The sequence below is a fragment of the Hypomesus nipponensis genome, chromosome 27, assembly GCF_054491055.1.
Source record: "Hypomesus nipponensis isolate SF chromosome 27, ASM5449105v1, whole genome shotgun sequence".
In the NCBI taxonomy this organism is placed as follows: Eukaryota; Metazoa; Chordata; class Actinopteri; order Osmeriformes; family Osmeridae; genus Hypomesus; species Hypomesus nipponensis.
In genome coordinates, this window is record NC_140387.1 from 687,082 (window position 1) to 703,926 (window position 16,845).

Consider the following 16,845-nt stretch of genomic DNA (forward strand, 5'->3'; position numbering starts at 1 on the left):
TAATCTCTCTTACCCCAGGGTTCCTAGGGTTCATAAACACATCCAACGTCATCTCAAGACATCCTCTTTAAACAACGTCTAGCATATACAAACTTTACACATACCAGAATACTTGTGTAGAGTATAGTTGAGCAAGAGTGGCTCCAAAGTACTTAGAAGATGAAGGTATATATATATATATATATATTTATATAAAATGAAAAGTTGCAGGTGGAAGTCACAGCAAATCAAATGTGTCTGTTTATAAACATTTGAAAAAGTGACATATCGCTCCAATGAGATATCCCCCCCTCAACTGTGTCAGAGATGAGGGGTCACACTGGGGTCACGCCGGGGTCACACTGACCCAGGGGGAACTGGAGTGACTCTGGTGGTTGTACAGGAAGTCTGTCATCAGATAGCTTATACTGGGCAGTGAGCTTAAACAACGTTTCTAGGAGCGACGAGTTCCATGGATCCAATCAGATCCCAGGGAGGGATCTGGTCACATGGTTCCAGGAGAGGCCCCTCCCCCCGTAAGAGCTGATACCCAGCTGGACCATTGGGAGGCCAGGAGGCATATGGTCAACCTAGACCCTTGCCTAGAATAAATGTTCAGGAAGGGGAGGAGCCTAGACCTTTTCCTGAAAGGAGTCTTCAGGAAGGGGAGGAGTCTATAGAAGGAGTGTTCAGGTGTTAAGATGTAGTGGGGGGGAGGGTCTGTGGAGTGGCATGAGCATTGGAACTCCAGAATCCTGTGTGAGTGATCTCAGTTCCTGTGTGAGTGATCTCAGTTCCTGTGTGAGTGATCACTTCCTGTGTGAATGATCACTTCCTGTGTGAGTGATCTCAGTTCCTGTGTGAGTGATCTCAGTTCCTGTGTGAATGATCACTTCCTGTGTGAGTGATCTCAGTTCCTGGTTGAATTGTCAGTTTCTGATTTTGGAGTGGTCACTTCCTGGCGGTAGTGTGGTGACTTCCGGGTCATGGGGTCAGATGAAGGTGGAGTCCATGGTGCTGCTGTCCTGGGTGGTGCGGGCGCGGGCCTCAAACAGCTGCTTGATCAGAGCGGACTTCTCCTGCTCCAGCTGGGTGATCCTCTCACTCTTATCAGTCACCTCCTGCACAGGACAGGAGGAGGTCAGGGGGTCAGAGAGCAGTCAGGATATCACCAGGAGACTGGAAGTGAGGGGGGTCTGGGTGAGGGAGGAGGGGGGTCTGGGTGAGGGGGTCTGGGTACCTGGGTGAGAAGGCGGTTCTGGTCCTTCAGTCTCTGGATGGCTTGAGGGGGGGTGGGGGCTGTTGGCTGAGCACTGCTGGAGAGACCTGCAGTCTGGGAGCAGCAGGAGGGGGGGGGGAACGACTGTGGGGGGAAGGGAAGGGAGAGATTACAGAATCAGTATCTACATTATTATAACACAACAGTTTTTGTTTATGCTGTGCCTGGAGGTAAACCACTGCAGTGTCTCCAGCACCACTGTGCTCAGCAGTCACACTGAAGCATTCACTCAACAGCCAAAGTTAATAGTGAGTTGATGGAATTCAAATGGACCTTCACTATTCCTTGGTGATGTAGGCTGACTAAAAGATGTTTGTGGGGAAACCAGGACAGACAGTCTTGGGTTGTACCTCAGTTTTGTTTTCACCAGTTCACAACTACGGGTCATCAACACTCACCATTCCAGAACAGGAAATGAGGTCATTAAGGCAGCGGTTGACTTCCTGAAGCTTAGGAATCAGAACATTCATGCGGCTTTGATTGGATTCTGTGAACAAATCCTGATAAGAAAAAGAGGAATAGAAAATGAATCCAGAACAACATTGTACTGAGCCCTGCTGCTGCAGTTAAATGACTGATCACCCTGCAGTTCTAGAACCCTGCAGTTCTAGAACCCTGCAGTTCTAGAACCCTGCAGTTGTAGAACCCTGCATTTCTAGAACCCTGCAGTTCTAGAACCCTGCAGTTGTAGAACCCTGCAGTTCTAGAACCCTGCAGTTCTAGAACCCTGCAGTTGTAGAACCCTGCAGTTCTAGAACCCTGCAGTTCTAGAACCCTGCAGTTCTAAAACCCTGCAGTTCTAGAACCCTGCAGTTCTAGAACCCTGCAGTTCTAGAACCCTGCAGTTGTAGAAGGTTCCCTGGGTGTTGTAGAAGGTTCCCTGGGTGTTGTAGAAGGTTCCCTGGGTGTTGCTGGTGGTCTCACCGTGCAGGCGCTGCCCTGGCCCACCAGCCTCTGCCTCTCCGCCAGGTGCTGGATCTGGCTCTGGTACCACTCCCTGGCGTGCTCCAGCACCTCCAGGCCTGCCAGCAGGGAGTCCTTCTCCTGCTCCTGCTCCTTCATCCTCTTCAGCTGCACCACAAGCAGGACGGTTAGGGTACACACACACACACACACAGGCTCAGCTACACACACACACACACACAGTTTCTCTCTCTCTGTCTCTCTGTCCACAGTCACAGTGTCTCTGTGCAGTCTGTCTGTCTGACACAAGCACACATCTCCTACATCCATGTTGTCTGTTTCATGTCTGTATTGTTTGATCCTCAGCGATGTACAACACATCTTTTCACACTGCATCTGTGGCAGTCCCCTTTTGTCCCCAGAGACAATGGCCCCTCCCTCCCTCCCTCCCTCCCTCCCTCCCTCCCTCCCTCCCTCCCTCCCTCCCTCCCTCCCTCCCTCCCTCCCTCCCTCCCTGTTTGGAGGAGTGTTCAGGCCTGTTGTCATGGTGACCTCAGGGAGGAGCAGGGTAAACCGCAGGCCTCTGCTGCCCTGCGATTGTTCTGCTGACCAGGCTGTCCCCACGGCAACCAGGCTGTCCCCACGGCGCTCCGCTACGGCAACGCCATCGACAACAGGCAGCGTTCCTGGCCTCCAGCCACCTGGTCTGGTACAGCAAACTCCCTCTCCTCCTCTCCTCTCCTCCCCTCCCCTCCCCTCCCCTCTCCTCTCCTCTCCTCTCCTCTCCTCTCCTCTCCTCTCCTCTCCTCTCCCTCTCCATCTGGGGCCTGTGCCTGCTTCTACAGCGTAGCAGAGAATCAGCTAAACTGGTGTCTGTGCTGATGGTGTGTGTGAGCTGGGGAGGGCTGGAGCTGACCCCTCCCACCTCCCTCCCTCCCTCCCTCCCTCCCTCTCTCCCCAGTGCATTCTAACCCCCCCTTCACAAGCTCCACAATGGGTCAGAGGGAACAAGAGGGAGTGAAAGAGAACAGGAGAGAACACACATTGCGAGGGAGAGAGGGAGGGTGAGAGAGAACACAGAGAGAGAATGAGAGAGAACACAGAGAGAGAGAGAGAGAGAGAGAGAGAGAGAGAAAGAGAGAGAGAGAGAAGAGAGAGAGAGAGAGAGAGAGAGAGAGAGAGAGAGAGAGAGAGAGAGAGAGAGAGAGAGAGAGAGAGAGAGAGAGAGAGAGAGAGAGAGAGAGAGAGAGAGAGAGAGAGAGAGAGAGAGAGAGAGAGAGAGAGAGAGAGAGAGAGAGAGAGAGAGAGAGAGAGAGAGAGAGAGAGAGAGAGAGAGAGAGAGAGAGAGAGAGAGAGAGAGGAGACTGGGATAATGCCTGACCCATAGTCAGACTGGCTGTTAGAGTGGAAGTGGTCCCACAGGAAGATCCACTTTTACAAAAACAGTGATGGGGGCACAGAACAGGGAAACTAAATCATAAAACAGTGATGAATCTAACAAGGGGGAGGGGGGGGTGGCCTCATAGCTGGGTGTGAAGGCCTCCAACCCCCCCCCTCTGGCCAAGCACCCGAGAACAACACAAACTATGATGGGACACAAGCAGCCTGTTTATCAGTTCATCAATAACACAAGCAGCCCTCTCAGTTAATCAATAACACAAACACACAAGCAGCCTGTTTATCAGTTCATCAATCCCACAAACACATGCCTTTCCAAAGCCCCAGGACACATCCACTGATAACTAGCACACTCCAGCACCCCAGCTACAGATATGACATCTAACTGGCACAGAGACACACAATCAGCACATATGACAACAAAAAAACGTCCAAATATTCCAGCTTGCATCGTAAAGTCTCTGGTCTCTTCCCCTGTCCCCACAGTTAAACAGTGAGCCAACCAGACCCATCAAGCAGAAGGTAAACACAATGTTAACCCTCACGGACCAATCCAGGACTCTGTCTCAACTATCGCCCATCTGACAACAGTCCAGAAGAATCTTTTGTCCCAACTCACCCAGAGGAAAAACTGGAGTGCCTTGCTGCTGTACAGACTGCTGCTGAGAGGGACAAATACAGTGGTGTAGGCTGCCCAGACTGCAGTCCAGGCTGGGCCGGGCCGGCCAGGCGAGCCCCCTGCTTCCAGGCCCACACCCCTGGGCCCGACCCGGCTCAAAACCATGAGGACAAGAGGCCCGGGGGAGGGGGGAAGGGGGAGGGAGGGGGAGGGAGGCTGGTCCCTCTACTGGTTCAGACGGAGAGAAGGAGGGAGACAAAATAGTGGGAAGGAGAGGGAGAGAGAGCTAGAGAGAGAGAAAACTGGAGAGAGAGAGAGAGAGCTAGAGAGAGAGAGAGAGCTAGAGAGAGAGAGAGAGCTAGAGAGAGAGAGAGAGAGCTAGAGAGAGAGAGAGGCAGCTGGAGAGAAATGGGGGGAGTAAGTGAGCAGCCTCACAGGAAAATGAGAAATGTGAGGCTGGGGGAGAGAGAGAGAGTTAGAGGGGGTTGGACCAGGGAAGCACACAGAGAGACAGGGGGCGGAGGAGAGGAGGGAGGGAGGGAGGGAGGGGGCTTGAATGGGGAGTAGAGAATGTTGGATGCTGGCCAGTTGAAAAAGAGGGAGAGTGAATAGAAAGAGAGATAATAGAGAGAGAGCTAGAGAGAGAGCGAGAGAGAGAGCTAGAGAGAGAGCTAGAGAGAGAGCTAGAGAGAGAGAGAGAGAGAGAGAGAGAGAGAGCTAGAGAGAGAGAGAGAGAGAGAGAGCTAGAGAGAGAGAGAGAGAGAGAGAGAGCTAGAGAGAGAGAGAGAGAGAGAGAGAGAGAGAGAGAGAGAGAGAGAGAGAGAGAGAGAGAGAGCTAGAGAGAGAGAGCTAGAGAGAGAGAGAGAGAGAGAGAGAGAGAGAGAGAGAGAGAGAGAGAGAGAGAGAGAGCTAGAGAGACAGCTAGAGAGAGAGCTAGAGAGAGAGAGAGAGAGAGAGAGAGAGAGAGAGAGAGAGAGAGAGACAGCTAGAGAGAGAGCTAGAGAGAGAGAGAGAGCGAGAGAGAGAGAGAGAGAGCGAGAGAGAGAGCAAACCCAAGAACTGAACCCCCAAAAGAGTCCTTTCAGTCAGCTGGTCATGAGACTAACTAACCAACCAACACCTAACATTGCCCCATCTCAGATCAGCACTGCTCCACAATCAAAAATTAGAGTAAACCAAATTGTTCAACAAACCAAAAAGGCCTATCTGGAACATTGGAACAACCAAACCAAAACACAAAACAAACTAAGTTGCTATCGGGCCCTAAACAGAAACTATGAATTGGCTAAATATCTTTATACTGTAAAAAATGTAAAAGAGAGACAGATCTTGACCAAATACAGGATCAGTGACCACAGTCTGGCCATTGAGAAAGGCAGACATAAGAAAACCTGGTTACCGGAAGAGTCCAGAGTGTGTAGCCACTGTACGACAGGTGAGGTAGAGACAGAGATGCACTTTCTACTACACTGCCAACGGTACAAAAATACCAGACAGCATTTCTTTGTTAAATTTGAATCCCTTGTACCATCGTTCACCACACTGTCTGATGATGAAAAGCTAAAAGTACTCTTAGGGGAGGGACACACAGCCCCCCTATCTGGACGATTTCTAAAAGAGTGCCATGAAATCAGGGAATACCTGAATACAGTGTGACCAGCCTTGAAATTATATTTGTAATATGGGTTGTCCATATCAATGTAGCTATTTACTTAGGTTGTTTTTGTCTTGATTTGTTGTTTTCTGTTCTTGACACTTGTCACCACATGTTCCGGACAATACTAACTGTAGTTCCTTATGTTGTTTTTGAATTGTGTTGTTAATGTATGGTTGTCTGTTGTTGTGCATCTTGCTTTGGCAATACGGTCGTAATGACTGTCATGCTAATAAAGCTGAATTGAATTGAGAGAGAGAGAGAGAGAGAGAGAGAGAGAGAGAGAGAGAGAGAGCTAGAGACCTTCCTAGTTTGAAGTTGTTCTTATCTATGACTGAAAACCCTCCTTTACACGCTTGCATGTACAATTCCTCCACTAAAGATGGTGTCAAAGTGGACCTTTACACAAACATCACAAAGTTATATGTGTGTGTGTGTGAGTGAGTGAGTGTGTGTGTGTATATATTTGTAGGTGTATGTGTGTGTGTGTGTACCAGTCCATAGTCGACTCCGTTGGAGATGGTGTGACGTCTCGGCTCGTCCCGGCTCCGCCCATGTCGTCTGGAGCCGGTGAATCCTGTTGCTGATTCGCTCTGAGATCTCGGCAGCCCCGCCTCCGCTACACCTAAACCAATGAGAGAAGAGGATGCAGTGATCAGAGCACAGATTCCTTCCTGACTTCCGGCCTCTCCTGCGTGCACCTTGCTGGAGGTGTAGTTCAGGTTAGGGCGAGGTTAGGGTGAGGTTAGGATGAGGTTAGGATGAGGTTAGGGTGAGGTTAGGGTGAGGTTAGCATGAGGTTAGGGTGAGGTTAGGGTGAGGTTAGAGTGAGGTTAGGATGAGGTTAGGGTGAGGTTAGGGTGAGGTTAGGATGAGGTTAGGATGAGGTTAGGGTGAGGTTAGGGTCTGTTCACCCCTCCTCTCCTCTGCTCTGCTCTCCTTTCACTGTATATATATATTTTTTTAAATGTTTTTTATTCAAACATATTTTTGAAAAAAAGGGTGACAAACTGTTGCATCATTGATGAGTACTACTGTACTCTGCTTTACTCTGCTTTAGGCTTCTCTGTTCTCCTCTTCCCTTCTCCCCGTTGAAAAGCAATTTTCACCAAAAAGTTAAATAAAACCAAGTCAGAAGCCCTCTCCTTCCCCATAGTGACACCCAGTAGCAGTAACAACACTCACCACAGGGGGGAGCTAGTCTCTAAGCTGACCTCAAACAGAAACAGCCTAGATGATATGGAGCTGTGGTCTAGTTCCTTGGCTCCATGCCAGGCTGTTCTACTGGAGGTTTAAAGTCCTCCTGTCTGCAGGTGATGTCATGGTGCCTTCAGCACTAACGGCAGAAGGAGAATGTCATTGTCTAGGTGAGCTCACCGTGAAGACATGACACAATGACAGGGCAGGGGGGGAAAGGGTACAGAAAGGTATCTAAGAAACAGAAAGAGATTGTGTGTGTTTGTGTATGTGTGTGTCTTAGTGTGTGTATGCATACCTGTCTTCCGCCACAGACAGAAGCCTAACCCTGAGGCATGTTCCTGTCTCCTCGCGGCAGCAGTTAGATCTGCACGCTGTGACAGGTCCCCCCCCCACACACACACACACACACTCATCCCCTGTCACACACACTCCTGCTCTGTCCCACAGTAAACACCACCCCCCCCCCCCCTTCAGGAGCAGGACTATTAGAACAACAGACATCCCCCCCCACCTGCCTCTCTACCTCAGAGGAGCATGCTGCCACCGCCACGCTTCTGGACCCACTGTCACTGCTCTCGTACTGTCATGTGCACACACACACACACACACACGCTCGCAGGCACAACCACACATACACCAACAGGCCCACACAAACCCACTGTTTGGAAAGAGGTCAATTATTCAATGACACCCTTGGTTGGAGCTGACTAATTTAGCAGCAAGGCCTATCAGGGCTCTGATGTCATGACTGGCCTATCAAGGCTCTGATGTCATGACTGGCCTATCAGGGCTCTGATGTCATGACTGGCCTATCAGGGCTCTGATGTCATGACTGGCCTATCAGGGCTCTGATGTCATGACTGGCCTATCAGGGCTCTGATGTCATGACTGGCCTATCAGGGCTCTGATGTCATGACTGGCTGGTCACTGTTAGCCTCACCATTAGTACTGTCTCTGGTGAGTCATGGGGGGGAGGGCTTCTCACCTGGGCAGAGAGGGAGTGCGCTAGGAACACACACACACACACACACATGTCCACAAAAAAACACACACACACACAGACACACACACACATGTCCACACACAGACACACACACATGTCCACACACAGACACACAGACAGACAGACAGACACACACACACACACACACACACACACACACACAGTGTTGGCCTCTTAAACAAGGCCAAGGGTCCCCATGACTTCCTGCTTAACAGATTTCATTTTGCACTGCTTTACAAAACTGTATCTTGTAGATTTGTATTTATTTTGTAATATTTGTATTTTCATATTGTAAATTATGGTAACTTATATTGTAAACTCCATTTAGTATTGCTAGTTTGTACCCTTAGTCTAGATAGTCCACATATTTAAATGTAAGATTCCTATATGTTTTAACTGTATGCACTTTCCTGGCAAAGCAAATTCCGTGTCTGTGCAAACTTTCATTGCACATAAATCCCATTCTGATTCTAACGTGTTTGAATGTGTGAGTCTGTGTGTGTATCTGTGTGTGTGCAGTGTTCTCGATGTGTTTTGACTGCATGTGTCTGCGTGTGGTGTGTGTATATATGTGTGTGACTGTGCGTGTGCTCGTGCTGACCCGCCTGTAACCCAGCTCATCTGATTACCGGAGATGTGAGCTCCACAGTCGCAACAGAACACTCTTGTTTTAACTACCGCCTGATAACGAGCTGAAAAAAACACAGAAAGAAGTCTACCCCGTTCTCACACCCACTCGTCCGCGGGTTAGTAGGTTAGTCCTGAATATCGATGACTGTCACATACATTTGGTCGTATTAGTGACCCGCGTTCCAAATGTGAAATAAAATTCCCTCACATGAATACAGGCCCTGTTTTGATAGATCTGATTAGACGGCGGACGCGCTCACGAGTGAAGATCAACTTACATGGCTTTTGGAGCTGTGGAGCCTCGAGCGCGAGGGACTCTATGGAGCGGACACAGCACTGCTGCGCCTGCTTCCCAACACGAACCGACTCCGTTCGGTATATCCCGCTTTCAGGCACGATGGGAGTCCGTTCTAAACTTCTGCCGGTTCTCTCAAAACCCACATTGTTGTACCGCGTGGGACCAACTGTGGGGTATCCGGTACCGCCGTCCTCGTGTCTAGACCGGCTCTGAAGAGACGTTGCGCGGTGCGGTATATTGATCCCGTTGCTTGGACCAAGTGGACGAACTTTGTTTTCGGTCCGTGTCGCTACGCTGCACGATGAGAGAGGCGCTGGTTTCTGCGGCGGTAACAGATGCTGTTTAGGATGTGGATGCGCCTGTTGCGGGAACACAGCAGCCTGGGCCTTCACGAGGCGGTTGTCCGGGTTGAGCATCGAGTACCTGAGCCCCGCCACGAAGCGCTCAAACGTCAGGCACCCGTGAGGTGGTGTAACCCGCCTTAGGCACTCCAGAACCCCGCCGGGCAAGTCCCGCGTGTCCGCTCCCTGCCATCGGCTCTCAATCTCTGAGATGTGCACGTAGCCTCTTTTCCCGTCGTCCAGTATGTCAAACAGTGTCCGCAAACTGTGTAGAAACGCTTTGGGTAAACCGTCCGTGGAGTATTCCGTGTCCTTAGGTTGCATCGTACCGGTGTTCCTTTTGCCGTGTTGGACTTCTCTCCGTGCGCAAATCCTACTGTGAATTGTCGATGGTCCGTTTGATTTACTGCTTTGGTCCGTCACTGTCAAAGCCATGAAGTTATTAGTCGCTTTCCGTGAAAGTTAACAAGTAGACTACGGCACCACAAACCAGTTCAAGATAGACCGTGTCCTTGATAAATCCCATAAACAACAACTCTGAATTACTGATAATATAAGTATATGATTTACTTTAGTGTGACAAACATATTGTATAAAGTATTTTCCTTCCGTTGTCAGGTTTCCCTCCCCGAAACTCTTGCTCTCTCCCGTCCAGCGGCACAATAACCTGGAGACGTTCAACAGGAGCACCCTTCACACGCCTGCGCAGCCATGTTCAGCGACGCTGCCATTGGTCACGGTGGGAAGTGGGGCGCGCTCATTGGTAGGACTTGGCGAGAGGCTGAAGTTTGAGTTTTGCGCTTTTGTTATTCATGAAGCAGCGGACGTTATTCCCCCCCCCAGGATCCTTCCCCGCCTTCAGGAAAAATTATAAGAATGTTTGGGATAACTGCGGGTTCACTTGTAGCTCAAACACTCATCACACGTTCACAGGGTCGGCTAAATGGAATGCTGTGCCCCTTCAAAAAATAATTTTGTAGTATCAATAAGAAATTCTGGCATTGGTTATAAATTATATAACAAGATGGCTATAATTTTCTGCAGAATATGCAGGTCTGCTCTTATTTTGACTCGCATATGCTTTGTAAATGCCTGCCCCCCTTGTGAAAAAAGAATCCACCTATTTAATTCGTTCTGGAGCCGAGTCTGCACGTTCACATATTCATTTAGCAAACGCTTTTACCCAAAACGACGATCATAAAATAACATTTTGACATTTTGTCATTCTGTCTTCATCTCTAGTTTTAAAAAGCATTGGAGCAGCTGCACATCTTATCTGATTTTATATCGGTGGTAGAATATTTATCCTAAAATCCTGTCACTGAGTCTATGTGGGTGGATTTATCTGGCTAACGTTAACGTCACTTCAGGGGTTTCTCAGTCAAACCGCCGTTACCTAACGCCCTGTCATCAAGCGCCACATGAAACGCTACAAACGCGTTTATGAACCCTGTGCCCTTGTATCAACCTTGCATAACAAGTGCCATCCACAATTAACACACAGCACCAGTCATTAGTGAAAACAGCGTTCAAACACAGCCCGAGGACTAGCTGCTATTGATCGTCACTGTTAAGAAGCCAGCTGCATTAAACACACACAGGCCTTTCCGGTCTTTCAGAGTGAAAGATAGAGGGAGAGAAAGAGAGAGAGAGATAGATGGAGAGAGAGAAAGAGAGAGTGAGAGATAGAGGGAGAGAAAGAGAGAGAGATAGATGGAGAGAGAGAAAGAGAGAGTGAGAGATAGAGGGAGAGAAAGAGAGAGAGATAGATGGAGAGAGAGAAAGAGAGAGTGAGAGATAGAGGGGAAGTGAGAGCATGGTTCAGTGTGGGCAGGTCTCACTAATCGTTGGCTTGACGGACAATTGAGTCCTCAATCCCTGATCTGCCTCCCTCCCTCTTTCCTCTCCGCTGTCTATCCCTGTCACGCACACACACACACACACACACACACACACACACACACACACACACACACACACACACACAGCAGCACAGATCCACAGCGAGGCTGAGCCAGGCCGTGCTGAGGGACTGGTCCTCTGGCTGGTTTATTTACCATACGCTGCTCATTGCTCCCACAACCCAGCCCCTGGCAATACACACACACCCTCACACACACACACACACACATACACACTCCACAATCTCTTCCCTGCCTGTCTCCTACTCGTTCTCTCCCTTCAGTGATATTACTGCATGTGACAAACGATTGGATAGCTGGGTCATGCAGTCTACTGAGGAGAAGACCCTCAAGCACTCAGATCTTCAACGCTCTCTCAGTAATATGAACGGCTCTTCAGTGGGTGAGAGAGAGAGATAGTGTGTGTGTGAGGGAGAGAGGAAGTGTGTATGACAGTGAGACAGAAAGAGGGGGAGAGACATAGAGAGTGTGTGTGTGTGAGGGATAGAGAGAGGGAGAGAGAGACAGAGAGAGAGAGAGAGAGAGAGAGAAGGTGCAGAACTAAGATTAAGAGAGAAGGGTGGGGGGGTGGGGGTAAGCGAGCGGGGGGGAGGGTGGGAGAGAGGATTTAGAGCTAGAAAAATTATTGAGTTTGGTTTGAAAATTTAGTGTCCAAGTGTAAGCCCAGTGGTTAGGTTAGGGCTTTGACTGTAGATGAAAAGGTTGCAGGTTCAAATCCCTGTTTGTTGCTTTGGATCTGCTAACTAAAGGGTCAGGGTCATGTGGGTCCCCAGGGTCATGTGGGTTCCCAGGGTCATGTGATCCCCAGGGTCATGTGGGTCCCCAGGGTCATGTGGGTCCCCAGGGTCATGTGATCCCCAGGGTCATGTGGGTTCCCAGGGTCATGTGATCCCCAGGGTCATGTGGGTCCCCAGGGTCATGTGATCCCCAGGGTCATGTGATCCCCAGGGTCATGTGGGTCCCCAGGGTCATGTGGGTTCCCAGGGTCATGTGATCCCCAAGGTCATGTGGGTCCCCAGGGTCATGTGATCCCCAGGGTCATGTGGGTCCCCAGGGTCATGTGATCCCCAGGGTCATGTGATCCCCAGGGTTTGGGCTGGCAGTGAAAGGATCATGAACTCTGAGGAGGAGGTGAGCAGGTGGTTTGGGACAGAGGATTTAGACACGTATATCTCCCTCTGAGCGGTCCAGGATCAGCCAGGTAAACAAGCATCGCTGCCAGGAGACCAGCTCAGCCCCCCTGCCCTCCCCACCACCACCCTGACAGAACATGTGCCCTCTGCTAATCCTCGGACGCTGAACTCCATTGTTTAATCTGCCAAAACTGGCACCGTCAAGTTTATACCCTGGACGTAAATCCAGTATCATCCCGCAGACATGATTCACTTGACAGATTATTGTTCCGTACGCAGACCAGTCCCCGCTGGGAGAGGCGGCAGATGGGGACACCAGATGAAGAGAGGCAGGAAGTCATCTGTGGGTCGCCGTGGAATCACAGAAAGTTCCAGCAGGGGTTCTTAGGGTCAGGGGTGGCAACATTCCAGTTTTTTGGCATTTTCATGGTTTGTTTTATGGACAGTTTGTAAGTGACATGTTACAGGACATGCAGGGAAGGAGGAGGGGGGTTTAAGATGCTGTCGTTTGGAAAAGAAGGACAAGTGGAGAACCAAGTTGACTATAAGGGTCAAACTGATAATCCCACCAAACAATGACATGCCCTCACGCCTCCGGATGACACCCGATGGTGTTCACACATGTTCCACATGTTGGAGAAGCGAGAGTGTGTGTGTGAGGTTGTCTGTGTGTTTTCACTGTCGCCTCAGCTGTGTACTCTGATTCTGGTACGCTACGGTATGTAGCACAACAAGAAAGCCGTTGTTTACGGAGTAAATCTCAAGCTTATCGCTCACAGGAAATGAACAATTTGGGCGAATCCATTCCAGCCAATCCTTGCTGAACGTTAGAGTAGGGTCAGTACTCTTCGAGTTCACCACTCGCAATTTCACAATTGACTCAAGTGTAACTAAGCTTTTGGTTCCAGAGCATGGTGTTTCTGGTCTCCCTGGTCTGGGGGCTCCCCTGGTCTGGGGGCTCCCCTGGTCTGGGAGGTCCCCTGGTCTGGGAGGTCCCCTGGTCTGGGGGCTCCCCTGGTCTGGGAGGTCCCCTGGTCTGGGAGGTCCCCTGGTCTGGGGGCTCCCCTGGTCTGGGAGGTCCCCTGGTCTGGGGGCTCCCCTGGTCTGGGAGGTCCCCTGGTCTGGGGGCTCCCCTGGTCTGGGAGGTCCCCTGGTCTGGGAGGTCCCCTGGTCTGGGGGCTCCCCTGGTCTGGGGGCTCCCCTGGTCTGGGAGGTCCCCTGGTCTGGGAGGTCCCCTGGTCTGGGGGCTCCCCTGGTCTGGGGGCTCCCCTGGTCTGGGAGGTCCCCTGGTCTGGGAGGTCCCCTGGTCTGGGGGCTCCCCTGGTCTGGGAGGTCCCCTGGTCTGGGGGCTCCCCTGGTCTGTGTGTTTCATCGCCCAGCTCCTCTCGGTTCCCTCTCATCAGGGCCGGTAAGGAAATGACCCCTGGGGTTTCAGGACTGATGTGAAAGTGGAAGGATTATGTGTGGTAATCTGTAATCTGTAAATAGTCGGATCAGAGCACCATTAAACACAGTCCACACAGACTTCAACAACAAACTGCCTCTACTTTGCACATTTTTTAATTGATTAATTTTATTGAATTAAACAGCACGTTCTGAACAGAAATATGCTCCTAGACTGAGTTTAGAGACAAAGATGACATTTCCAACCGTTTTGTCATTCAGGATTATTTTTCCTCCCATCATCTTCAGAATCATAAAACTGGACTGAAGCTGTGGTGCAACTCCTAAACATCGTTTTGACTCTAATTCACCTTCATATAAGGCGTCATTTATCTCACACATCCTCTACGTTAATGCAACCTGTTTATGGTTACACAAGAAAGTGAGAACTGTGCTGGCCACTAGTGGTGTGTGTTGGAACTACACGTTATCTGCAGTACAACAGGCCAGCTAATGCTTCAGAATTAGACCGAAGCTTAGCATCTGAATCCCATGAAATATGCAAACAGATTTGTGGAACTCCAACAAAGCTGTATCTGCAAGTAAGACCGGTGTCTGTGTGTGTCTGTGTGTGTCTGTGTGTGTCTGTGTGTGTCTGTGTGTGTCTGTGTGTGTCTGTGTGTGTGTGTGTGTGTGTGTCTGTGTGTGTCTGTGTGTGTCTGTCTGTGTGTGTGTGTGTCTGTGTGTGTCTGTGTGTGTCTGTGTGTGTGTGTGTGTGTCTGTGTGTGTCTGTGTGTGTCTGTGTGTGTCTGTGTGTGTCTGTGTGTGTGTGTGTGTCTGTCTGTGTGTGTCTGTGTGTGTCTGTGTGTGTCTGTCTGTGTGTGTGTGTGTCTGTGTGTGTCTGTGTGTGTCTGTGTGTGTCTGTGTGTGTCTGTGTGTGTCTGTGTGTGTCTGTGTGTGTGTGTGTGTGTGTCTGTGTGTGTGTGTGTGTGTCTGTGTGTGTCTGTGTGTGTCTGTGTGTGTCTGTGTGCCAGGAGAGCACCCTGAAACCACAACAAAGTCAGAATAAATAAAAGTATTTTTTCATGTGTGAGTGTGTGTGTGTGAGTGCTGCCGTCGTGGTGCGTGGTCATCACTCCATCGTGTCCCCGTACTGCGTCTTCCTGGGCCCCGCAGCCTCCGCAGCCTCTGGCCTGGCCGCTGCAGCTGACAGAGACACAGACTCACATCACAGCTCCAACTTGGACACCACACACTGTATGCTGCTGTTTATATGGTATGTACTGTTTGTGAATGTAGCTGTGTTGGTTTCATGTGTCTGTGTATTGTAGTGTTTTAGCTCACTAGCCTGCGCTAAGCAAGCTTTCATCCACAGACACTCAGCAGAAGCAGGCCTCTGCACGGCTACACTAAACCCTGGGACAGGATGTGACAACAGACAAAATGTGTGTGTGTGTGTGTGTGTGCGTATAAATGTTTGTGTATGAGTGTGTGTGTATAAGTGTTTGTGTGTGTGTGTGTGTGTGTGTGTGTGTATGAGTGTGTGTGTGCTCACTCTGTGGTATTGTGTCCGGTAGCTCGCCCCTCTCTGTCAGGATCCAGAGGTCGGTGCATCGCTTTGTCTCCCAGCGCGTCACAGAGTAACTCCCCACAGAGGAGGCACCTGCGGGGGTAGACACACCACACACAGCACGTCACAGAGTAACTCCTCACAGAGAAGGTTAGTTACACCACACGCAGTTAACACTCCACAGCTTATATCTTCTCTTCTATGGTTTATCTTACACATTATACCTAAAATCTATATTATATATGGCCTAGAATAGTAGTAAGTTTAGGCCTTATTTGTTCTAAGGTTAGATGGCTAGGAAGGAGGAGCAGGATCAGATAATTCCTGTGTACCTTGACAACTCAAATGAAGTGTACAGCTTTACAGATCTAATGGCTGCTCACTCAAACATCCTTCACTTTCCCATGCTCTTCCTGTTTCTGCAGGTGTGTCTTACCTATAGAGACCAGCAGGTTCCACTGCAGGGGGTAAGGAAGCTTCTTCTGAACCAGTCCCTGCAGCAGGAACAGCCCCGCAGTGCCTGAGGGAGAGGGGGGGAATCAGGTGTTTCACCATCTGAAACATATTACAAAGCTGACGGACCCTACATTTTATTTTGCAGACGCAAGATACAAATAGTGCACACAGAAAATACAGCAGTTAGAATCCGACGTTCACAAGTAGGCCTACGTATATTTAAAATCTTAATCAATAAATCAACTCAATAAAAAAACTCACCTAACATGAAGGTACCGATCCCTTTCATGAAGGCGTGTGACTGACAGGCAGCATACTGCTGTAGACCCTGAAGAGAACATACATGTTGCTAAGGAGCGTTAGGCATCTACCAAGCTATCTCACCAGTAACTTAAAATGTCACTATAGTTCAACAAAATTATTGCTCGTAGACAACAACTTGTTTAGCGTTACGTGCAAGTCCATAATGAATACTATCTGCTAGTTTAGGTAATTTGTCATAGACAGTCATTGTCCTCTGCAGACCGGAACACTGACAGCAGATCTAAAGGTGAAACACACACACCGGATGTTTTGCTGCAATGGCATCGTCAACCTTCGTAAGCCCAATGTTGACCATCTTCTGTGCGACAAGTTGCGACAAAATCGCTTAGTTTCTAACCTCTAATAACTCGTGCCTTAAAGTCAAAATGCTCATCATTGTTGTTACTTAACGTGCAACTTCCGTGTACGGTTGGAGGAAAGCACGAAGAAGACATGGAAACGGAAAGTTCTCTGTTCATCCAATGAACAACGACCTCATGTGGCTAGGTGGCGACATTGCAACTATTGCACATTTAACTTTTTAGCGCACTAAATGATAACTTAGGGTTAGTATTTTTCTGACGGTTTGATCATTTAAAAAACACTGCACTCTAAAGCAGTGGTTCTCAACCCTGTCCTCAGGGACGCCCTGTCCTGCATGTTTTAGATGTTTCCCTGCTCCAACACACCTGATTCAAATAAAAGGGTCGTTATCTAGCTCTGTAGAAGCCTGGTAACAAACATGCATTTGAATCAGGTGTACTGGAGCAGGGA

The 16,845-nt window shown here is 49.6% G+C and overlaps 2 protein-coding genes across 3 annotated transcripts; both read right to left on the minus strand.

Annotated features, from left to right (window-relative positions):
- Positions 1-152: 152 nt before the first annotated feature.
- sapcd2 (suppressor APC domain containing 2) lies at positions 153-10,025 on the minus strand. Its single transcript, XM_084694235.1, has 6 exons — positions 8,944-10,025; positions 6,327-6,457; positions 2,183-2,329; positions 1,657-1,758; positions 1,220-1,342; positions 153-1,100 (listed from the first exon to the last, which is right to left on the minus strand). The coding sequence occupies exons 1-6, from the start codon at positions 9,737-9,739 to the stop codon at positions 972-974; spliced, it is 1,428 nt and encodes a 475-aa protein (XP_084550361.1). The 5' UTR covers positions 9,740-10,025; the 3' UTR covers positions 153-971.
- A 3,878-nt stretch (positions 10,026-13,903) lies between these two features.
- Positions 13,904-16,518, minus strand: tmem141 (transmembrane protein 141). 2 transcript variants are annotated; one of them, XM_084693869.1, is made up of 5 exons: positions 16,334-16,518; positions 16,030-16,096; positions 15,749-15,832; positions 15,298-15,405; positions 13,904-14,942 (listed from the first exon to the last, which is right to left on the minus strand). In XM_084693869.1, exons 1-5 carry the CDS (start codon positions 16,385-16,387, stop codon positions 14,875-14,877), a joined length of 381 nt encoding a protein of 126 aa, XP_084549995.1. In that variant the 5' UTR covers positions 16,388-16,518; the 3' UTR covers positions 13,904-14,874. The 2 variants fall into 2 exon arrangements, with proteins under 2 accessions (XP_084549995.1, XP_084549994.1); XM_084693868.1 differs by having other exon boundaries at positions 13,904-14,948.
- Positions 16,519-16,845: the final 327 nt, after the last annotated feature.